The following is a 19716-nucleotide window of genomic DNA, read 5'->3' as shown; positions in this document are numbered from 1 at the left end:
TTATTATGATTATTTTGGTTTTAAATTGCTGTTCCGTGATTTATCCCTGCAGAAGGGATGAGGGAGTGTGAGCACAATAGCTGATGGATCATTGGGCACCGACTCAAACACGACACGCTTCATAGATATCGGCTGGAGTGCGGCTTGTTGTGTTGCAGGACAGACTCTGCAGGTAGCTTGGGTTCGACGCAGGTGAGAACAGAAGAATGCTGCTCAATGCTGTAAAAGCTTCACGCTCGAGTGCAAACGTCTTTATGTTTGCACGGCTCTTTGACTGCAACTCATTGAGATAGTGGCTTCTCACTTTTCCTCAGTGAACGGTAAGCAGAGTGAAAGAGCAAGGGCAGCTTATTAATAGGCAACGTTACTGTACATAGCTTTGATGAACGCAACCCCGGCTTTTAGCACACGAGGGACAGAATCTGAGAAAAGAATCCGACTCCTGCGGATCCTTTTCTGTCTGACCGAGAGTCAATGAAGCACTGCGTTTGTAACGCTATCTACCTCTGTCCAGTCTGTCTGTCTGTCTCGTCAGTAGTCTTTCTGTGGCTAGGAGCCCGACAAAGCTGACAAAAATGATGTATGTTTACGCCAATGTTTGCGTGTAAAAGGTAGGAGTGTTGCAAACAAACATGCATTCAACTTTTACTCAGCCAAGCAGCAACCTGTGGACAGTCCCGACGACACAGACACACACACACACACACATACATACACACACACACACACACACACACACACACACATTTCACGGGCACACAGTTTTTGCACACTTGACTGTGTTTGGGTTGTGGGATATAATGGCAGTAAGTTTACAATGAAAACACTTCATTTACCGGTAGTCAGAGGAAGGCGTGCCGTCCACTTGCAAAGAGCAGCTAACAAAAAGGATGTGCACGGATGGGAACCTGCTTTCATCATTTTGAATGATCACCGAATGATCACCAAAACGGGGGAACTAAAACGCAGCACATTCACTGTCAAGTGAAAATTAAAGTGACAAGATGCCATAGAATTAGAACCAAGATAAGCACTGAAGCTCTGAATGGTTGCATTCATCATCGTTAGTGGTTTCCTGCTTTACTTCATTGCTCCCCCAATCCGCCAATCCAAGACCTTTGGGGTGCGCTTCCCCAACCTCAATCCAACTCTGGCTCCAGTCTGAAGGCTTCCTCCACCTTCCTGGGCCTGCTGAACCCTAAAGGCCTCTCTCAGGTTCTGGGCTCGGACGTCCTTGCTTTGGATCTCCTCTACTACTCGACTGGGGAACCAGCCCCTTTCGCCATCATGGAGTCTGTCACCCATCATCCAGCCTACAATACAGAGGAAGGAAAGAAGAAAATGCACAAATATTTCAACAAGATAATGCCAATTATTTGTTCAGGAATTGCGAAGGATGCGTGATGGCGCTACACACCATCGTCTGTTCTCTCCAGTAGGTTCAGAACATCAGCCATCTCAATGGAGAGCTCGTCGGACTCTTGAGACGAGTACGACTGGATACACTGCACCTGCGGAGAGTCTGGCACGCACGGATGGTGTTGAGCTCACGCCACCACATGTGCATATTAAGGCCTGTGTATTGCACGTGCACGACGCTCTCTCCAACCTGCTTGGTGGGCACTAGTGGACATGAAGCGCATGCGGCGGTTGGGAGTGAGGGCACACATCCATCGAAGCTTGTCGCTCCTGTTGACAGGATTAGCAGCAGTTATTGATGAAGTCGTTATAAAAGTCTTTCTCCGGGTTCCTACTGTGTTCCGTATGGATTTATTTTTTGCATTGAAGAGGAGGGTGCCGACAGGCCTGTTGTTTTTGATGCAATCATCATTACTCTTGGACAACAATAAACACACTTTTTGAAACTCAACAACCGGTGAAAATTAGCACATTTTTCCAGAAGTGGTGAACTATTTCGTATTCATTTCGCTGTGACAAATTCTACGACGTCCCAGCTCGGCGTCAGCCCCTGGATGACGTTTGATCTGGAGTTCTGAAATCTGATTGACATATTAAGCAAATTTACCAAAAAACATCTTGGTGCTATAAATGAAACAGGAAGTCCGTCATTTTGAACCGAGGATGTTTTCCCACTTCCAAGCATTAGAATGCAACTAACCCCTCCTAGACTCTAAACCTAACCAACATCAAACTGTTCAGAAATCAAAAGTAAAAGCCCTTTCTGCATAACGTCAGCGGTGCAGCCGTGGTGTGGTGAATTTAGATGTTCTTGCCTTGAAACAGGAAGCGAGTGAGACAATGTGTGGAAGTGGAGATCCCAAAGAAATACTACTAAAAAGGTATACTAGCTTTTTTTGCAAATATTAGGTTTCACCTATACTTTTTCACAACATGTGTACTTGTGTACACGCTAGTAATGCGTCCATCGGCCATCTAATAATGACTAGAGGCTGGAAACAGGACCGTCGTAGAGGATAACACGAGGCATGTTTCAGGGATCTGATTTAAAGGTCACCTCGGTAAAATATTTGTCACATTTACAAATAGCGTTTTTTTTTTTTAGTATATCGAATCCTTCAAAGCAAATGCAAAAGGATTAGCATTTAAAATAGTTTGACATCATGACAAACTGAGGTTAGTCAGTGTGACGTGACAAACTAACCCATGCAGAGATTACTTGGAAGTAAAAACAGTTGTCTCCCAATTTCCCCTCTTGACAGTGGGCAGTGGACTCTGCGCCAGATACTCACATGCTGGTGGTCTTGAGCATGTAGCTGACCGGACGGTCCTCCTGGTTCTCCAGCAGCTTGAGATTAAAGATGTTGGCAAACTGCTGGCCTTGGTCTTCAAGATCTTCAGTCCGCAACATCGACCGCGTGCACGAGTCAAGAACATGGAACTTGTCTCCGCTGAAATAAAAATCCAAGCAATTAATATCCCAAGCTTCAAGTGGAACAGCGAGCTCATTTATTTCTGATCGTAAAACACGCACTCGGCCATCACTTCGGGATACAAACACAAATGTGGAGCAACATCCCACAAACTCCATTTTCAAAAACCATTTGACTTTGTCTAAAAAAAAAGTTTGAATAAAAGCGTTAGGATATTAGACCTAATAGTGAGAGCTGAGCGTGAAGTCTGCACCAAAGGCTCACCTGGAGCTGCGCTTGGTGACCAGCAGCAGATTGTTAAACAGGAACAGGTAAACCGGTTGATGGAGTTTCCGACTCCGCATGGTCCTGTTGCTTTTTGGTCCGGCCATCAGCTGCACTTCGCCCTTCTTCAGCAGCCACCGCGAGTGGGAAATGATGGGAACAGACTGTCCAGGCAAAAGAAGGTATTTAATAAGGAAGGAAAACTTCACGGCTTCTGTTAAAACCATCGCTACAACCAGCAGACGGTGAAGGTGCCTGCGGCGGCGGCGGGCTGGAGCTCACCTTGGATTTAAAGTCCAGCGTTTTCTCAATGCTGATGAGTTCTTCAGTGCGACTCATTTTACGCACTCCCTCGTTGCATTCTTTCACAATCTGAGGATGACAAAATGATGCACCATCATCATTTATTCTGCTCCACCCCCCAAACAGCTACTTCCTTCGGAGAAACCGACATTTCCATAAATATGAATGAAGAATTATTTGCTTAATTTCCCTTGCAAATTGTCTCCATGATAATACAATAGAAAATACTGAAAGAAATAGTTTAATCCATGTGGGATTCATCCGTATGAGATTCATCCGTCAGGCATTCATCCGTATGAGAGTCATCCGTGTGGGATTGATCTGTGTGGGATCGATCCGTGTGGGATTGATCTGTGTGGGAATCATCCATGTGGGATTCATCTGTGTGGGATTCATCCGTGTGGGATTGATCCGTGTGGGATAAATTCAGTTTGCAATGACAGCTGGGTAATAGGCCATTTCTGTCAGACGCACTCACGCTTTACGTTCAAACATTTGCATGCGTGTTTCTGTGCGAGAGAGATTGCTGCATGATTGGACATCGCTCTGATCGGCACTAACAATACAACTTTTGTCTTTATCATTTTTACGTATAAAAAATAAACTATCATTAAGTTAGTAACTTGTGTATCCTGCTTGTGTGGGTGTAATATTCTCCAAATATCTTTAAGGCCAGTCTGTGATTAGACGCTGTTCTCTGCTCTGTGTCTTGGCGCTTGAGGAGTCAGCATCGGTCTTCCTCTTTATATCACCACCCCCTTACTTTAAGTCGCTATTTAATCCATCAACTCTAACAAACTCAAATCCTGCATTATATATATATATATATATGCCTATGGGATTATTAAAGTATTCTGATTCTGAGAATTAATCTCTGTATACTGCATGTTGTGAACTACTACATCTCTCAACGTTAACTATGCTACAAGCATTTATTTAAAGCTCACAGAGGTTTGAATTACAGCCATTGCAGAGCTCTTTGAGCTCTTTTACACTTGACACGATTGACTGAACACAATATTCAGAGACAGCGTGCTTAGCGAGTAAATGTACCTTAACATGCTTCCATAACAGTGCAGCTGACATTTTAACATGATCCGCCAGGAAGTCTCTTTTGTGCACGTCCTTGAAATCACAATCACCTTCCTGCTATTCTAGTCTTTCAAACTCCATTCTCCTCTCATCCAATCACAAGCTGCCACATTCTCTCGCCAGCAGTCATTTGCAAACTGTCAAGCCTGACTTCTACTCTCTTGTCCCGCTGCCATTCAGCCGTCCTTATTCACAGCTGAATGGCTGCACCGCATAAAGAGTTGATTTACGGCTGCTCGCACCTCATTGGCTGATGCACTGTGTACAAAAATACCATAAACGATGATCATATCTTTGTGCAGACACCATCTCTGAGATTCCCTACTGGGGTGAGCGTTACTATTAGATAAACGAGCCCAACCGTAGAAGCTGCTCATGTGCCATCAGCCGAGTCTCACCTGCTCCAACTTCTGGTGTGCTTTTATGGCGTTTGCCTCCCTCTCCGAGTTCTCCTCCGCTTTCTGCAGGATGCTCTGTGACAAAAACAGAGAAGCAAACTGAAAACGAGCACAAACATCAACAAAAACACATCTAAATCTTCAAGTTCGCATAAATGAGAGCAAATTCCCCGAGAACCAACTTCCCATTCTATTTGATTGGATGGGATTCCACCAATGGGTGGCGCCCTCACCTGCACCAGCAACTTGAGCCTTGTGATTCGCTGGAAAGGAAGGATCAGGAAGGAGGTGAAGGAAAGGCCCCTGACTCGGGGTTGATTCTCCAGTGCAGCCATGGCATCACGGAAAGCCTGGTTACCCTCTCTGCACAATCAGGTTAAGACAACACACACACACACGCACACACACACACACACACACACACACACACACACACACCCTTGAAGTCAGTGCCTGCTTAGCAAGAGATGCAGCGTAGGCTGAGCTCATCTGTCATCTTCAGATACATTGCAGCAGTTAATCGATCCATCCAGCCCACAATCAGCTGATCAGCTGACCTGGCAGCGACATTGGTCTGACGCATTGTCAGCAGTTAAAATAAAATCAAAAACCCTAAAGCGAACTTTTTAGGGTTCTACATCACACCGCATTTCGCATGTGCAACGCAATCACATCTTAAAAACTTCAGTTCCTCCCTTTAGGTTTTCCACTTAAATCAAATTGCATTAGTTTATTTGGAGTCTCATTTGGTATGATTGACAGATGAACCGCCAGGGAGTTTCAGTTAACCTACAAATCAAAGAGACTTCAAGAAACTACTCAGCAGAGGCTGCAATGACATCACGGCCGTCCATGCATAGACACGGAAAACTGGTCAAATGTACTCGTTAAACTACGTATGCATCTGAGCCAAGTTTCTAGACGGCCAACCTAAAGGCAGAACATGCACGGTGCGTGGCACGCCGCACACGCCCAACTCTGATTCAGCAGCCTCAATGACAAAGGCATTGAATTTCATTGGACAACCTGCAGTTTCATCAGATATAAAGAAGATAAACGAGTTATTTAAGGTTACACGCCCTGCGTGAAGCTACGACTGTGACACGAATGTTGGCGCTCACTAACCACCGGTAGACTGATGACGCTCAGTCACACTTCAAAGATAATAAATACCGAATGATACCTAAGAGGCTTCCGTATGTAGAAAATGTTCAACATGCAAAATCTACATCCTGATCCTCCTGCTGAACAGGTGTGAACCGGCATGTTAAAAGTAAAACCATCGTCTTGGATTCTGATTGGCTGCCTCTCTGCTCGGGCTTTGAGGTGACCGGCACACTGAGGCAGGACGACGACACAGCGGCGCTTCGTATCAGCAGCCCAGTGGGCTCGCCGGCGCGGCCTCGGTGGCGCTACAAGCTCCCTTTCCGTTTCGTCACTCCGGAGTTTCGCTGCTTTAATGAGCTTCCTGGAAGGAACTAACTTTTCTGCATTGCAGATGGAAAAAAAACTCTTTTGTGATTGTGTGCGAGAAGTAATTTGACTCATCAGCCGTCACACCCTTTTGTTTGTTTCAGCAAACCTGTTGGACAGAGTTCTACACACAATGTCGTGTACATCTACCTCGCAGATAAACAATAACGACAACAACAACAACATGTTTAACCCGTGAATGTCCTCAGCCTGCACGGTGGACCCAGGCGCCCTTGAACCTGAGGCGCCGGTTCTCCGCTCTGCCTTTAGGTCCTGCGACGCATGGGAACGAATGCGGCTGGTGACAACGTTGCATTCATCGTCAATCACGTCCTGCCAGTCGCGTTTTGTCATCATCAGGGACAAACCTGTTCCCTGGAGACGAGGCGGGAGGCGGTATTCACAGACATAAAAACACGCCTCTGTATGAGCGGCGGACGACACCATTCTGTTTGCAGCTGCTCTCTTTCATTGGAGCACAGGATTTTCAAAGATCCAATTTCAAAGCATCGCAATATAGAATGTTTAACTTCTAACAAAATGCTGGAACAGGAAATGCCTTCTTATTGATTTATGGACCACTTTACAAACACCTCCTAGTGAATGAGGGGCAGACAATATGACAGGTATTAAATACTCACAAGATGCGTCTGTAGTTCTTCTCCTGATACCCCTGGTTGATGACATATTTGACGAAGACACTGAAATGTTCCACGCTGTGGTAGTGAACAATGTCACACACATCAGAAATCAAAATGGACTCTTCAATACGGTGTTCCAGATCCATGAGGAACCTGAAAATAGAAAGAGCCCGTGAGCAGCGATCTGGAGTCAAGGCGTGTTTGAGAAGTGCCATCGGGCTTCCAATCCCAAACGGACTTGTGCGAATCTACCTTTCACTGGCTTTCATGACTTCCTCGATGTTGGAGAAAAGGAAGTGCATGTCCGACTGGCTGAGAGTGTTGACTAAAAAAGGATTACGGAGGAAGTGGGTCTCTAAAATCTCCAAACTCTTGTAGTAGGATGCTTCCGAGGTAACGAGCTCGAACATGGCCTAGGAAGAAAAACAAATGGAAATTCCACATTATTACTGAGATATACGAGCGAGAACCAGTTAACCAACCAACAACCAACCATATCTCATGGTCTTTAATGAAGCCTTATTCAAGTTTTCTAAAGTGCAGGGAAACATTTAGACGAGGTTATTGCTGCCAGGGGAGGCTCAACCAGTTATTAAGTCCAAGGGTTCCCGTATTTTCTGTTCGGTGTCTTGTCCATATTTTGCACGTCATACTCAATAAAATTGATGCTGACATCACTTGAGAGGGACTCCAATGTTAATGCTTTGCTTATGTTTATAACCTAAACTACACATCTGCATTGCCGGTACTGCTCTACTACAGATGGTTTCTTTTAAGACACACTTCACCACATACATCTTCTTATTTACCTCCTGGATTATGACTTCTTTCTGTGGCAACTGGTTAAGCAAGCCACTAGCCTCCACGGCTTCCAGATTCTGCCACAAGCTCAGGGCTTGAGCGCTGTTCCTCAGCTGCAGCTGCAATACTGGTGGGGATTGGAGTCCGGACCCCGCCACCACAGTTCCTGCTGTGCCCCAAGGAGTGAGGTTCTCACGTTGTCGCCTTTGCTCAATCTCCTGCTGCTTGGAGGTGTCCCGATACTCCTGGTACAAGAAGGCTGGAGGGTTAAAAAAAAAAAGTTAGTTACTAGTTGTTCCTAAAAGGCCTGGATTATCTGTCCCTTTGTCTCTGGAGACACATGCAGAGACGCTTTATCATGGCAGGTAAACAGCTGGTTTTACAACTTAACCCAGGAGGAATGCTAATTCCAGTCTGTCTGAATCAGCTGATTTGGATTTTGTAGAAGAAACAAAAACTTTCCTATATATATATATGTATATATCACTGTATCTATATTAGTAAATAAGGTAATGAGTCATGATGAAGTTATGGGAAAAGGTGGTTGAGGCTAGACTAAGGACAGAAGTAAGTATTTGTAAGCAGCAGTATGGCTTTATGCCGAGGAAGAGTACCACAAACACAATATTTGCATTGAGGCTAGCAATGGAGAAGTACAGGGAAGGTCAGAAGAAGCTGCATTGTGTCTTTGTAGATCTAGAGAAAGACTATGAGAGAGTGGCAGAGAAGTATGCCCGAGTAGTTCAGGACATGTACAACAGTTGTACGACAGCAGTGAAGTGTGCAGTAGGAGTAACAGAAGAGTTTAGTGTAGGCGTGGGATGCACCAGGGATCAGTTCTGAGCCCCTTTTTGTTTGCCATGGTGATGGATAGACTAACAGATGAGGTGAGACAGGAAGCTCCTTGGAATATGATGTTTGCAGATGATATTGTGATCTGCAAACATGGATGCTGCAAAGAAGGATGCTGAGGATGGAACAGGGAACAGGGCTAGAGGTCGACCCAGGAGAAGGTACATGGACGTAGTGAGGGAGGACATGAGAGTGGCTGGAGTTGGGGAGGACGATGCAAAGGACAGGGTGAAGTGGATAAGGTTGATTTGCTGTGGCGACCCCTCACGGGTCAAGCTGAAAGTGCAGTTGTCGTAATAACGGTGCCATTTCTGGTGAATGTTGTCTTTTGTATATGTTCCAGTGTAGGGAAGGTGACTTCATTTAACAGAGGCCTGTTGTATAATCTCCTTCATATGTTACTGATCGGTGGGTGTAGAAGTGGACCGAGAGTTACATAAGAGAGTGAGAAACCTGCACACGCCCACACTCACACAAAAACATGCACGAGCAAAGCCATGCATAAGAGAGACTAAGCATCTCTATACATGTAAGCTACAAACGGCACTGTTTAGTCTTATTGTTCATCTGTGGGAGTCTTTGATGCAGCTCTGCAGGTAAACTGCTGGAGACATGCATTAATCCATATGCAAATAACCACGAAGGGTATACACTATTTATTTTTTTATTCACTATTTAACAAGTTAATTGAGAACTAATTGTCATTTGCGATAATGTCCTGGACCTAATTTGCATTTTTTGGTGGTTGGAGGAAGCCAGAGAGAACATACAAACCGAAAGGTCACAAGTCGGATTTGAACCTGCAACCCACTTGCTGTGAGGCACCACTGCGCCAACAAACCCAGCTCCCTTTAACATGCCAGAGATAATGTAGTAACAATACATTTCGACAGAGAAGAAGTCTTACCAAGCGCATATATAGGCTATATATTTTCAATAGAAACCTGTATTTGAATTGCATCAGACAGAAGCAAGTGAATTCCTTTGCCGGCTCACTTCAGTTTACATGAATAGGAACAGCCTAGAAATAACCGTACCCATACCCAACCAATAAGGCGCAGGATAGTTGAACCGTTACCGAGCTAAAGATGTACAACCCCCGAGCCACAGGCCTTCCGCTGCAGTGTGTTAAAAAAAAGAAAGGCCTTGCAATACAGCAGGCAACCAGGATGACTGTGCTGCTGTGCTGCTGACCACAAGGTGACCTTGGGATATTTACAGGTGTTTATATAGAAAAAAAAGGTTGACCCTTTATGCTGCTCTAGTGGACCCAGGTCTCGGCCCTCACAAGGACGAGGAGCCACCTCCATTGGTGATGATGATGATAATGAATATATTTAATAGATAGAATGTTAGAGTACAAATACAGTCATACATCCTGTCTAAGAGGAGCATTTCAAAAAAGCCCTTGCGGTCATGTTTCCGTTGAAAGTCCTTCGTACATAAATCATCAACATTAAACAATACCAATAAAATAAGAATAAATTACTCCACAGATGCAAAATAACAGTAAATTAAAAAGACACATAATATGTATAACGTAGGTGGACAAAAAAGCGGGTGGGGGATTGATTCAGACCTATAAATGAGGGCCAATAGACTCTATTTAGAAAATTGCTGCCACAGTTTCCAAGAAAACTGCAAGGTGATTAGCCGAAGACTCCCACCCTCTTCGCCGACGGGGGGGGGGAACTCATTCTCTATTTTCGTTTAAGAGGATAACAGAAATCCTAACTCCAAATGATTTTGTGTGTCGAGCCACAATCAGGCAGCCACCTAAGTCCCCTAAAGGTGGTGTGTAAGATGACTGGAGACACTGCAGCGTAGGCCGCTGGGTTTCGTTACTTCTTCTTCTTCTTCGTTGTCTCTGCACGTAGCGATCATGCCTTGCTTGAATTGTGACTGTGCAGCTGCCAAACTGTTCTGTCATTAGTGTTCCTTCATGCACTTCTGCTCCTCAAACATATGCAGGATTTGTGGGACAGGGACGGGGCTGTCCATCTGTGTCGGTACACATCTGAATGTTGGAGCATAAACTGGCTTTAAGACTCAAAGCAGCAGCAACCCCAGAGGAGCAAGAGGCGCTCATTTATCAACCGGGCGGAGAAAAGGTTCTAAAGTCGTTCCTACGAATGAAATGCAGAATGTGTGTAAGTACGACACTGGACGCACGCACACCCGGAAGTAATCCGTGTTGATAAATCTCAACTGTTCTTAAAGATGCTGCTCGTGCACGTTGGGATCATTTGCATTCAGACACGCCTTCAATTGACCACACATGGTAGCAGCACTCCCCTTAAAACGTCATTTGAAAGGATTTATTTCTCGCCAGAATCATGGCAAGCAGAGCCAAGAGGAATCTCCCGCACACGGAAATCGGGGTACTTTAGGAGAAGTAGAGGTGACCCAAGAAATACTATTATACTTAATACTTAATAATACTTAATGCCGGCGTGGCCAACAAAAGAAACCACTCCGTGTGGCAGGAGATCACGGCGGCTGTAAATTCTGTTGGGTCTGAGGGAAGTTCTCTCGCAGAAATAAAACAGAGAATCTTTGATGTGAAACTCAGCGCTAATGAACGAGTCGCTGAAGCGGATTTCTGATCGTGCATCACAAATGTTAAAGGAATAAACTTTGAACTGGGGAATGACGCATGTCTCTGACCTCGCCCTGAAATGTCCCGGTGGTCATCCCAGGCTGGACAGTAGCTGGATGAGCACCATGGCTGATGAGCCATGGCTTGCCAACATTCCAAGTTTTCTTTTCAGTGTGTCCTGTCAGCTGTCTCACCCCAATTATTCAGAATGTCTGCTCAATTACTGATTGATTCTCTTCATGCATTCTATTTGTAGTTTCACTGTTCCACCGCTACATTCTGTGCGTAAGCATGGTCAGAGGTGTGCTTAGCACAAGTGCAAGTTGATAAGTGCCATACAATGCGTGCAAATGTTCGTACGCACTGCGGTTGATAAATGAGGCCCCTGTTCTCGTGCATGTGGCAACAACGGTCTATCTATTAAGGAGATAACTTTTCTCTGTTTGTATCTCTAGTGCTCTAGACTGGACAATCAGAGCGGCCCACAGTCATCCAGTCATCTAATGATGTGTATAAATGTGTTTAATCAGGAAAACAGCATTCTGGTCGAAGAAAAAGTAAACCTGATTAAGATAAATGCACTAAATAGTTCATAATTAAATAGTTCTCCTTCGAGAAATGAATTCATCCGATGTAAAAACCATTTTATTGTTGCATGTAAAACACATGCAACGGTAGCAAATACTATTAATGTGTTTAATGTCCTAAAGTGAACTGTGGACTGGCTGCCAACGCTGGCTTGCAGTACACGAAACAAGTAAAACACATCCGCTTAAAGATGACCCTACGAGAAATATGTTGAAAACAAAGAAGTATTTGTGATTTGTGATATTTCCTCAGTTTGCATTCGTACATGTTCACTCTTGGTCACATGATGTGCTGAACCCTAAGCGATGATGATGATGATGGAGGAAGTGGGTGGAATGTATGGATGAGAGACCCTCATGCTGTGCTTACCGGTGTTTTTGATGATGCTGATGCTGTGGCCCGTTGCCTGGCAACCTTCGCCATTGCTCATCGATCTATGAAGAAAGAAACATGAAAAAATATTGTTTCGACAGCAGGTTGGTGGCCAAGCCTCTTCCCTTCCCTGTCTAAGCACATAATACGTCCCTTGATCATCCAAGTCTTTGCATCACCTGTTTACAATGATTTACAGAATATTTGTTATTCTATTGCTCATAAACAAAAGTAGAAATGTCTATTTCTGTTTCCTGTAATTATACATCTTTAAAATGTAAACAGAAACCCACTAACAATAAGCGCAGTCTTTCTTACACTTTCTCCAATGCAGCTTGGTCTCACCTGAGGTTGTCCCGGTCTTCTCCACCAGAGCTGCCCCGCTGTGAGCTCATCTCATCCCCTCTGACCTCCCGTACGGTGCAAGCTGCCGCTGTTTGCTCAGATAGTACTTTTATATCCCGGGTGTGAATGTTGTGAGTCCGGTAAGTGGCCATGCCAGCTGTAAAGTCTGTGTGCTGACTGCTGGAGGCGGCAGCTATGTCCACACTCCTCCCTCCTCTGACTGCTCCTTCTGTCACCTCAACAGCATCCCTGCTGTACTGAGCATGTCTGTTCCTGGCCTCCCCGTTGCTTGGCAACGCCGTTCTGGAGAGATGCGACGAAAGCTGAGGGCTATAGTTTCTGAAGAAAGGAGGAACATATGATACAAATGATGGATAAAGAAATCAACAAGGTGGGGCTGGCAGGGCCTTGCATGGCAGCAGTCGCCCACCGGCGTGTGAATGAGTGTGTGAATGGGTGAATGTGAGGCTTAATTATAAAGTGCTTTGGTCAATCAGAGCGTGAATGTTTATGTTTTGGAACACTTTCATCAAAAGAAGGTAGAGTATTCTGCGTGACCAAATGTCACAACAGTGATTGTCAGGGGGCGGGGACGGACGGACGGACGGACGGGGGGGGGGGGGGGGGGGGATATGCACAGCGAAGCTACCATTTGTTTAGTCACTGCCGTACTAGAATAAAAGGTATAATTACACATCCTCTACAGTAGGTGGAATTAGCACGTTCACGTCTGCATGTAGCCTATAACTTTAATTATCTATTTAATTGTGGAAATTCTTTTCCACCATCAAATTAGCACTATCTGCTTTATTCATTTTTGCTTTGTAGATGGCGACGCACACATAGTCATATTTTTATGTGCTTTATGGCTGAAGTAATATTTAAACCGTTATATTTACTAGCAGCCGAGGACGAAAGCTCTCTCCGGCATCGGCTGAGGATGCAAAAAGCACTCTCAGCAATTCATCTGTCTCTGGAGAGGCAGGAGTTTCACACCATCGAGAAAAAATAAGACCGGGAGCTTCAGCTCTAGCATCAAGAGAAGGAACCTTCTGTCTCGTAAGGGTTTCCATTGTCAAGTTGGGATGGTGCTGAAGCCATGCCCTTCTGACACCTTTCTATCAGAACCAGCAGAACCTACTGCTGCATTCAACACCATGGATCAGCACATCCTACTGTAAAGATGGGAGCATTACATTGAACTGCATCAAGCTGTTTTAAGTACAATTTTTCTGATCAATCTGTGTGTACTAAATATGTCCATGTGGTTCATGTAGTTCAGCAAGGTTGTGTGTTCGGACCAATAAGACTCTCCAGACATACACTGTCCAGAAGCTCGGCCCGATTCCCTTTAAAATCTAGAATATAATTTGAGATTCTTGACTATACACAACATGTGCCTTCATATTTTAAGGAGTTAGTCGTGCCCATGGGCGGAGTGGAACCCGACACTGAATCCAGAAGTAGAACAGCAGATATTTCCAGCTGCTGTGGAACAAGGAGCTTTTGACTGAGCTTATTGCTGCCGTACCACTTATAGTTACCATAATGCACTTTCACTGAGCATCACACTCACTGAAAGAGGAGTTTGATGCCCATCAACATGTGACATAATGTATTATTGGCTAAGCTAATAGCATGAAATGGCACAACGCCGGCCTTGTGGTCAAAATGTGATCAAATGTCCTCTAAGGAAAGTTACCTTTCACTGGACATCTGGACATGCGACAGGGCTAGGAAATAAATGGGCTCTCATTGTCCCTTAAATCAGTGGTCCCCTAAAAACAGACGTGAACTAGTGAAAATTAATGAAAAGCAAACAAACATCGTTGGAGAGCTTCTTTGCCAACTGAGGAGGGTTTAACAGACCAGGAGTCAGACTTAAAACACTGGTTTATCTCCAACTGGCTGGCTTCGTTAATAAGGCAACGGAGGCATCAACCCCCCCCCCCCCCCCCGGTCTGCGAAAGAAATTCCCAGCGAGAAACTGCTCCGTGGCAGGAAAAAGTTTGGGGACCGTTACCTTAAATAACTAGCTGATAATTCCGGTATTTTTTTGTATTTGATTTTTAATTAAAGATGTCCACTATAGTTAGAAACCTGATTAATCACATTCAATCTTAACCAGATTGATGTTTTTATCTTTCAGTTTTCACCCCTGCCCCCTCAGACAGCTCCCCTCTGCCCCTTCATTTGTTCTATTCAAGAGTTACTTTAATCTCGGTGTGCTAATTATTAACCCCGCGGTCCAGCAAGAAGCTTTTCTGGTGCAGCCGGCTGATCTTTTGCATGCCTGTCAATGTGATCACAGGACTGAGGACACTGGGAGACAGTCGCTTCAATAACAATTAAAGTTCAGTCTGGATTTCCTTGTGTGCTTATCGCAGATTTCATCCGTCATTGGGAGCCTGAAGTCTGAAGTGCAAAACTGGAGTGTGGAGTGTTCAAACAAGCGCTGTGTGTGCTTGTTTGTTTTTGGGCGTGTTGCGTTCAGTGCTAAGGCGGGGCAATGAAGGCACGCAGACTCACCGTCTAGCCCCAGGTAACAAAGGTGATTTGTTGGGTAATGCAGCAGGAGAGGAAGAGACTCCCAATTTGTTGGACGGACTGTGGTCCCAAGCAGCTCTCGAAGAATCTGGAGAGTGAGAGCGAGAGAAAGAGAGAGAGAGTGGAGGGGTTATATAATTTAAATTGTAATCAATGAATGGTATATTACTTAAAATTTACAGAGATCTGAATTCTTTAAGTATTTCTATAAACTTCATGACCTAAAACTCGTTGTAATGACAGAATTGATCTCTGGAGTGTAATTCCGTCCATCCATCCATTTTCAGAACCCCTTATCCATAACTGGGTTGCGGGTGGTTCCGAGCCTATCCCAGCAGTCTACGGGTACACCCTGGACAAGCCGCCAGTTCATCACAGGGCTAGTGTAATTGCAGATAAGGAGGAATCTGATTCTAGATCTGAGCTTACGTCTGCGAGCGTTTGCCCTTGACGGATTCTGCCCCCCCCCCCTACCTGAAAGGTGAAGCATATCAAGATGTTCCTGTGGTGATGGTTATTTGATTTCAATTTAGTTGTGTGACAAAAAGAATGCACATTTGAGATAATCGACGGTTATCGTGACCATCAAGGCTAAAAGCTGACAGACGAGGGCAAGCACGTTGCGTTTATATTTTTAGGGAGTATACATTTTCATCCACCCAATGCCTACTTTATATTCATTTCTCACCTGCGTGTAAATGTCACTGCATCACCAGCAGTGCCTCAGGATTTACCACGAGGACTGATATTTTACCACATCAGTCCTCGCACGCCTCTAAATAATTCGGGACTAAATACACAACCCCTTTGCGCCTCACTCTTCATCCAGACTATGTTCTAAACCACAGACCATGAATTGACATAAAAATCCTTTCGTACACGGATATATTCACATCACTCACGCTGAAATAAAACTTGTCAGGACCACACATACGCTTTCTCCCTCTGCGTAATCTCTGCAGTTAATGTTATTGATATCATTTCGTCACCTCCTATATGCATAATTATAGCCATTAAACACAAGGATGTGCAGCGGCCCTCAAATATGAATGCATTTGCTCAGAGATTTTTAGATCCAAATTTAGTTAGATTCAGTTTAACTAAAGTGTCACATCGTAACAAACAAGGAAATACTTCTATTTCAAAGATTTAAAGGGCGAGATTGATGCCCAACTGTTTTCCTAATCAGGATGAAGAACAGGGCAAAAGGTGCAAAGCAGTTCTTTTTTAATCTCTTTGTCTTTGGTGCATGAATTAAATCAAAATGCAGGAAAGCTTTGTGTTGGACATGCAGTATATAAACCTGCTGTTGAGAACACAATGCCAATGTACATTCATAGGTTGTCACCCACCCACCCACACACACACACACACACACAAAATTCCATCAGCCACACTTTTTATTTAATAAATTACAGTTACAAGAAGTAGCTAACTTTTTATTTTTGGCTCTGAATGACAGAGGGCCAAGTCATAAAATCATATTTCTGTTTTATAGCCAATGAGAGCGGTGAATAATTCATAACCGATGAGGAAATACGACAATAATGATAGCACTTCCTGCAGGGATCCTCCTGCAGCTACGTTTCCTGATATCTAATCGAGCTAATGTTGATCCGTGTTCTGGTTCCTTCCATCGGTCTGAAATGTCTGATGCATGACCCAGATTCTGGGTTTGTACGGAGCCGGGAAACTAGAGGCTCACTTCACACAAGCAGCTCAACATTGTGCTTTTGTGGTCTCATTGAAGGGGTTCTGTCTACACTCGCAGACACACGTCTGGAACCACAATGACCATCTGAACGAGTGGAAACCAAGACAGGGTCCTGGCTCAGAGTCAGACACAGGCAACAGCGATTTGGGGTCTAAGAATCGATTCAAAAAGCCCGAGAATCAACATGCAAGGACGAGTGACTCCGTTTAGCTCGTGATATTTCAGGATGTTGTAATGAATCATTGGATAGCAGCTCTTTAGCCAGTGGTTTGCTCAGCAGCTTTATCTACATGTTGTGAGCCACTGGTTGTTTTGTAGATTCATTGTGTTTTTGCTCCTGTTCTCTCTATCATTCTCTCTCCCTCTCTCTGTTTTTGTCTCTCCCTCTCTGTCTTTCTACCTCTGTCTCTCTCTCTCAACCCAGCCAGTTCAGACAGATGGCCGCCCACTATGAGTCTTAGGTTCTATTCAAGGTTTCAGCCTGTTCAAGGGAGGTTTTTCCTTGTGTCCATCACCAAAGTGCATTGCTCTTGTAGGTCAAGTTGGGTTCTGTCTTTCCCTGCAGGACTTTCTCTGCTCTGTGAAGTGCCTTGAGATGACTTTCTGTTATGCTCTGGCGCTATAGAAATAACATTTAATTGAATTGAAAAAGGAAAAAGACTCTATACATGAGGTCTTGCACGACACAAAGATGTTTTCAACACTATTAGAAGTGAGTTTGTGGGCTTTAAAAAGCTATCAGTTGTTGTTACTGATGGTTCATCATCAATACAAGAAAGGTGGGTAATATTAGTATTAGCTTATTGTCAAATGATTAGGACTATGGGTGGACTTTTTATCAATCGGTTTATTTATAAGATAAACATCAGGTCTCGTGAGGAATGTTCATCTTGCGGGACGAGAACTTTATGGATGAGGTGAGTGGAGGCGCTGGTGGAATTACAGAAGCACACTTGGATCTGATCAATCAATTTGTAAATAAATGCTGTTCTCAGACAAAACCCTTTGACCCAGCGCACGGACTTCCTGTTGTCGTATCAGGCTTAAGAGTTTGTCTGCCTTCTTTGCAAATATCTCAGATATGATCATCTTTTTTGTAAATATCTTAGATATGATCATCGTCTTTGCAAATATCTCAGATATGATCATGTTTATATAGGGCGTTTCTTTTGACCACTGTACACAAATATGGGGCACGTGGATGGTCAGCGCAGAGCTCAAGCTCTCTGCACCATGCAGCCACCGATCAGCTGACCCTTTCTCTGCTGAAGTCAATGACAAACTCCAAAAGCTGCACCTTGAACCCGTTGAACAACAATCAGACCCCTTCCTCGAGGCAAAGCAAAGCGGGTAGCACTGGAGCCGATCCCAGCAGTCTACAGGCGAGAGGCCGGCTGCACCCTGGACAAGCCGCCAGTTCATCGCAGGGTCACACATTTTAAGGGTGGACCTAGAAGTCCTGGTATTCAATAGTAGAGAAATTAGCATTCTTAGTGGCTGGTACTTTTATATGTAAGAGCAGCTTCTCTGCGATGAATCACATCTAGTTAAAAAAGTGAAGTAGGTTTGTCAAATGACAAAATTAGATGGGTTAACAAAATGTCTCAGATGTAGGTCAAAAAGATGCGCTGCTTACCAGCCATGCTACTGGGAAAAGCTACTGGCTTTGAAATCTCAGCGCACATCAAGTGACAACATCAACAGCTGACAGTCGCTGGTGTTTACTTCTTTTTTTAACTGAATGGTGATTTTTGAGACCCACTGACACTGGAATGTGGACATTTGCTACTCTGTTGATCACATTAAATGATTCCAAGCATGATTAAATATGTTTTACTTTGAAAATAGGGATGTTGGCCGACAAGCCCTGTAGCTACAGATGAGCGGTGTAATTATGTGGCCACACTTTGACTCCTCGGTGGTGAAACTATGGCCCTCGCTAAGCGATATTTCTGACGTGCATCCCCTTTAGAAGCATTGTGATAGGTTCGATCTGCACTAAGTCTTGGTTGAAGTAAAAGCAGTTACATTTTCTGTCATTTTTCAAAGACTGGTTTGAACCGTGTAGTTCTGCGTCGCGATTTCACCTCGGCCCTCATTGAGGTAAATCTCAGACCTTGGATTTGGTGAGGCTTTAAATGTGGTGCATTTACGGAGAGTGATGTGCACTAACGTGCACGGTAAAAACAAAAATGCATTGAGTATACAGTTACCACTGTGATTCAACAACTGTGAAGCTGTAGTTCTACTTAACCTCCTAAAAATTATTGATAATTGACCTGTAGCCACAAATCCACACATCTGCAATATTAATTGATCAGAACATAAAAACTTCAAGCTGGTTTTAGCTTGAACTCGAGCAGTCAGACTTGACCTTCGGAAAGTAGAGCTAATTACTCACACTATTGTGCTGCGCCAAGAGAACTAGTTTCTCGAGTTCCATTGGCGTAGACTTCTTCTGGAGGGTATCACAACCAAGCCTTTGCTGCTTTAATGAGTTTCTATAGCCTTTCTTCCGCTTTCAATAACATCTTAATGATCTGGGCGGCAGCATAGCGCAGTGACAATTTAACAACAAGCTTTGCTGCTCTTCCTGTCGGACTACTTAATAATAGCTGAATGAATAATCAGAGCTCAGATATTCTAAAGATCTCGACTTGAAAGCTGCCTTGCCTTCAGACTGCTCAGATGTGGCCAGCCGCTTCTTCCTCGTTGACCTGTAAAAGCGGGAGTTCCTGCGGATGGGCTGCCTGATGGAGTCATCCTCATCATCGTCCTCCTCATGGCTGGGCCCAACGACAGGCGCTGGAGGCTTTGCTGGTTTTTCCTGTGACTTGTGCCCCCACTTGCCTCTGAACAGGGCAGCCACAGACAT

The 19716-nt window shown here is 44.4% G+C and overlaps 1 protein-coding gene across 1 annotated transcript; it reads right to left on the bottom strand.

Moving 5' to 3' along the window:
* Positions 1–1080: 1080 nt before the first annotated feature.
* Positions 1081–19716, bottom strand: ngef (neuronal guanine nucleotide exchange factor). Its single transcript, XM_068745805.1, has 15 exons — positions 19515–19716; positions 15110–15215; positions 12581–12910; positions 12233–12297; positions 7833–8083; positions 7276–7436; positions 7024–7176; positions 5143–5272; positions 4910–4984; positions 3399–3488; positions 3117–3280; positions 2712–2870; positions 1610–1689; positions 1418–1522; positions 1081–1313 (listed from the first exon to the last, which is right to left on the bottom strand). Exons 1-15 carry the CDS (start codon positions 19714–19716, stop codon positions 1081–1083), a joined length of 2304 nt encoding a protein of 767 aa, XP_068601906.1.

The sequence above is a fragment of the Brachionichthys hirsutus genome, chromosome 11 (genome assembly GCF_040956055.1).
Source record: "Brachionichthys hirsutus isolate HB-005 chromosome 11, CSIRO-AGI_Bhir_v1, whole genome shotgun sequence".
Classification (NCBI taxonomy): domain Eukaryota; kingdom Metazoa; phylum Chordata; class Actinopteri; order Lophiiformes; family Brachionichthyidae; genus Brachionichthys; species Brachionichthys hirsutus.
The sequence above is the reverse complement of the archived record's forward strand: the minus strand, read 5'-3'. Positions and strand labels throughout refer to the sequence as shown.